Below are 2,361 nucleotides of genomic sequence, written 5' to 3'. Positions count from 1 at the left end.
ATGGTAAGGAGTCCTTTGAATAAATAAAACCGGGAAACACAACTTTCAAGCGAAACTGAAACTTTTTGTACAGAAAAAAAAGTACCTGAAAAGTGTTTTGGTTTCGTTAAAAGGTTTGTAAGCTGGCCAGAACAGTTCTACTGACATGATGACGCCCGGTTGAAGGAAATATCATAAATATACCCGATGACTGAAGAAAAATTCAAGAAAACCCAAATTATATCAAGTTGGAAAGTGCAAGATCACCACAGGAAATGTAAGCGAAATGCAAATGACTTTATTGAGATACATGGATATTAATAAGGTGTTTTTCCCGTCTTTCCAAGAATCCTAGCATAAATTCGAATCGTTCGAGATTACAGCAACATTTCGAGGAATAATTCAGCGAGCAAAGACAGTTCAACGATGAGCTGTTTGCTGCTATTCACTCTTGTAGCGTTTTTGGTCGCTGGTTACTTTGTATCTGTCGCTAGAGGAGGTGAAGCGAAGATTCTACTTGAGTCTGTCGACAACAGAACTATTTTTAAGTTGAACGAAGATATTCTGGAGAAAATATCACAGCTCCAGGGACCAATTCGAGTTATTGCCGCCGTTGGAAATGCAAGAGTTGGAAAATCTACGACCTTGAACTTAATCAGCCACATTTGGAATGGGAAAAACGAAAATTCAGCTGTCGAAGAGATTTTTAAAACCGGAGATTCATATGATGCAGTTACGCGCAACGTGTGGGCGCATATAATTAACCCCAAAAATGGAAATGGAAACATTGTGTTACTGGATGTGGAAGGCACTAATCTAGGTGATGATAGCGTAACGGATCGCCTCAGTATGTTTACGGCCATGATGTCTTCTGCGTTAAATGTTTTTGCATTAAACATTGTGGGAAATGGCGACACTGGCTTTCTTTATCGGATAGCACGCAGGAGCGAACTGGTGTTCAAAGATAAAGATATACAGTCAAATTTTCCCAAACTTCGAGTTGTCATGAGAACTTCATTGGTTTTTCCTGGTAACGACAAAATCCGTGATGATATCGTCAAGGGCGAAACTGGCCAAATCATCGAAAAATACTTTCCCAGGAATACTATTGAAGTCAGCCATATTCCAACTGTCAACGACTTCAAAGATCAAAAGAAATTTAGCAAGTCTGACTGGGAAGCATTTCAGAGTCTGGCAAGTAACCTACAAAATTCCCCGGAGAAAAGAAGTCTTGAGGGAAGCATAATCGATGGTGTAACATTTAAACAGCTCGCTGACAAGGTTGTGGAAGTAATGAATTCCAACGATTTGTGGAAGGATTTCGGGGATTTTTATGTCACCTTAGAAAGGGACATTTGTAGACGAAAATATGAGAAGTACATCACGCCAGTTTTAAAGCAAAGGTCAAAAGAAATAGGAGACAAGATGATAGACGCTTTAGATGCTTTTGAAAAGGACTGTGTCCTAGAAGGTGAGATAGCCTACGCCAGGGGAAAGCTTAAGGCCACACTTAACGAGAAAAGGAAACGCGAGGACGAAGAGCGACGGAGACAGGAAGAAGAGGAAAGGAGAAGGGCTGAAAAAGAAAATAGCAGAAGAAAAGAGGAAAATAATAACTGGGAAACTGTGAAGACTGGGGCAAAATATATCGCGACTTTCTTGTTGGGTGGATATATGCTTAGTGATCAGAATCTCAAATACAACGTAACAATTCTGCCTCACTCTGAGTACAACGATATTGGCCTCAGGGGAGTCTGCTGGAAATGGAATGAAGACGCGAAGAAATCCTTCGGACTGACAGGGGAGAGCTGCGGAGTGATTGCACAAGAAGTCAGAATGCTGTATCCATGGGCTGTGTTACAGGGAAAGGATGGCTACTTAAGGGTGCAGTACAACATGCTACGTGAGATGATCTGCGTTAGCCATTCGACGTGTATGTAGACACGACGGACGGACACTCCTTTTCGTTAGTCCTTCGAGCAAAAAGCAACCAGAAACGAGAGCAGAAGACCAGGTAGTGGAGGCGCGCATATATAGCTCAATCAACAAAGCAAGAAGACAAGTTTCATTTTGATTTTAGATTCATAATTCTCAAATGTGAATTTCGAGGCACTTTCCTTCAGTTGATTATCGAATTATAATTTTCTCTATGATCATCAATCAGCTATCAGCAAAAACCGATATTAAGTATTCTTATTTCGAAGTTACTGATCGTTTGATTTATCACATATGGTGTGTGAGGCCAAGACGGCTTTTCAGCTTTTGTGTGCGTTTATAGACAAAGACAAAGTCAAGGGTAAAACACAAAAAAGTAATGGAAAACATTGAAATCAATATGCAAAGTTATTATTATACAGCATAGCATATATAAGGAAAAATCGT

At 40.1% G+C, this 2,361-nt stretch overlaps 1 protein-coding gene across 1 annotated transcript; it reads left to right on the top strand.

Moving 5' to 3' along the window:
* Positions 1-405: 405 nt before the first annotated feature.
* Positions 406-1,920, top strand: LOC145487722 (uncharacterized). Its single transcript, XM_081466543.1, has one exon. It carries the CDS (start codon positions 406-408, stop codon positions 1,918-1,920), a length of 1,515 nt encoding a protein of 504 aa, XP_081322669.1.
* Positions 1,921-2,361: the final 441 nt, after the last annotated feature.

The sequence above is a fragment of the Orbicella franksi genome, chromosome 5 (genome assembly GCF_964199315.1).
Source record: "Orbicella franksi chromosome 5, jaOrbFran1.1, whole genome shotgun sequence".
Lineage (NCBI taxonomy): Eukaryota > Metazoa > Cnidaria > Anthozoa > Scleractinia > Merulinidae > Orbicella > Orbicella franksi.
This window is presented reverse-complemented; position numbering and strand designations above follow the sequence as displayed.

Excerpts from the sequence above, each read along its gene's own strand:
- LOC145487722 (XM_081466543.1), top strand. The coding sequence starts at position 406 with ATGAGCTGTTTGCTGCTATTCACTCTTGTAGCGTTTTTGGTCGCTGGT.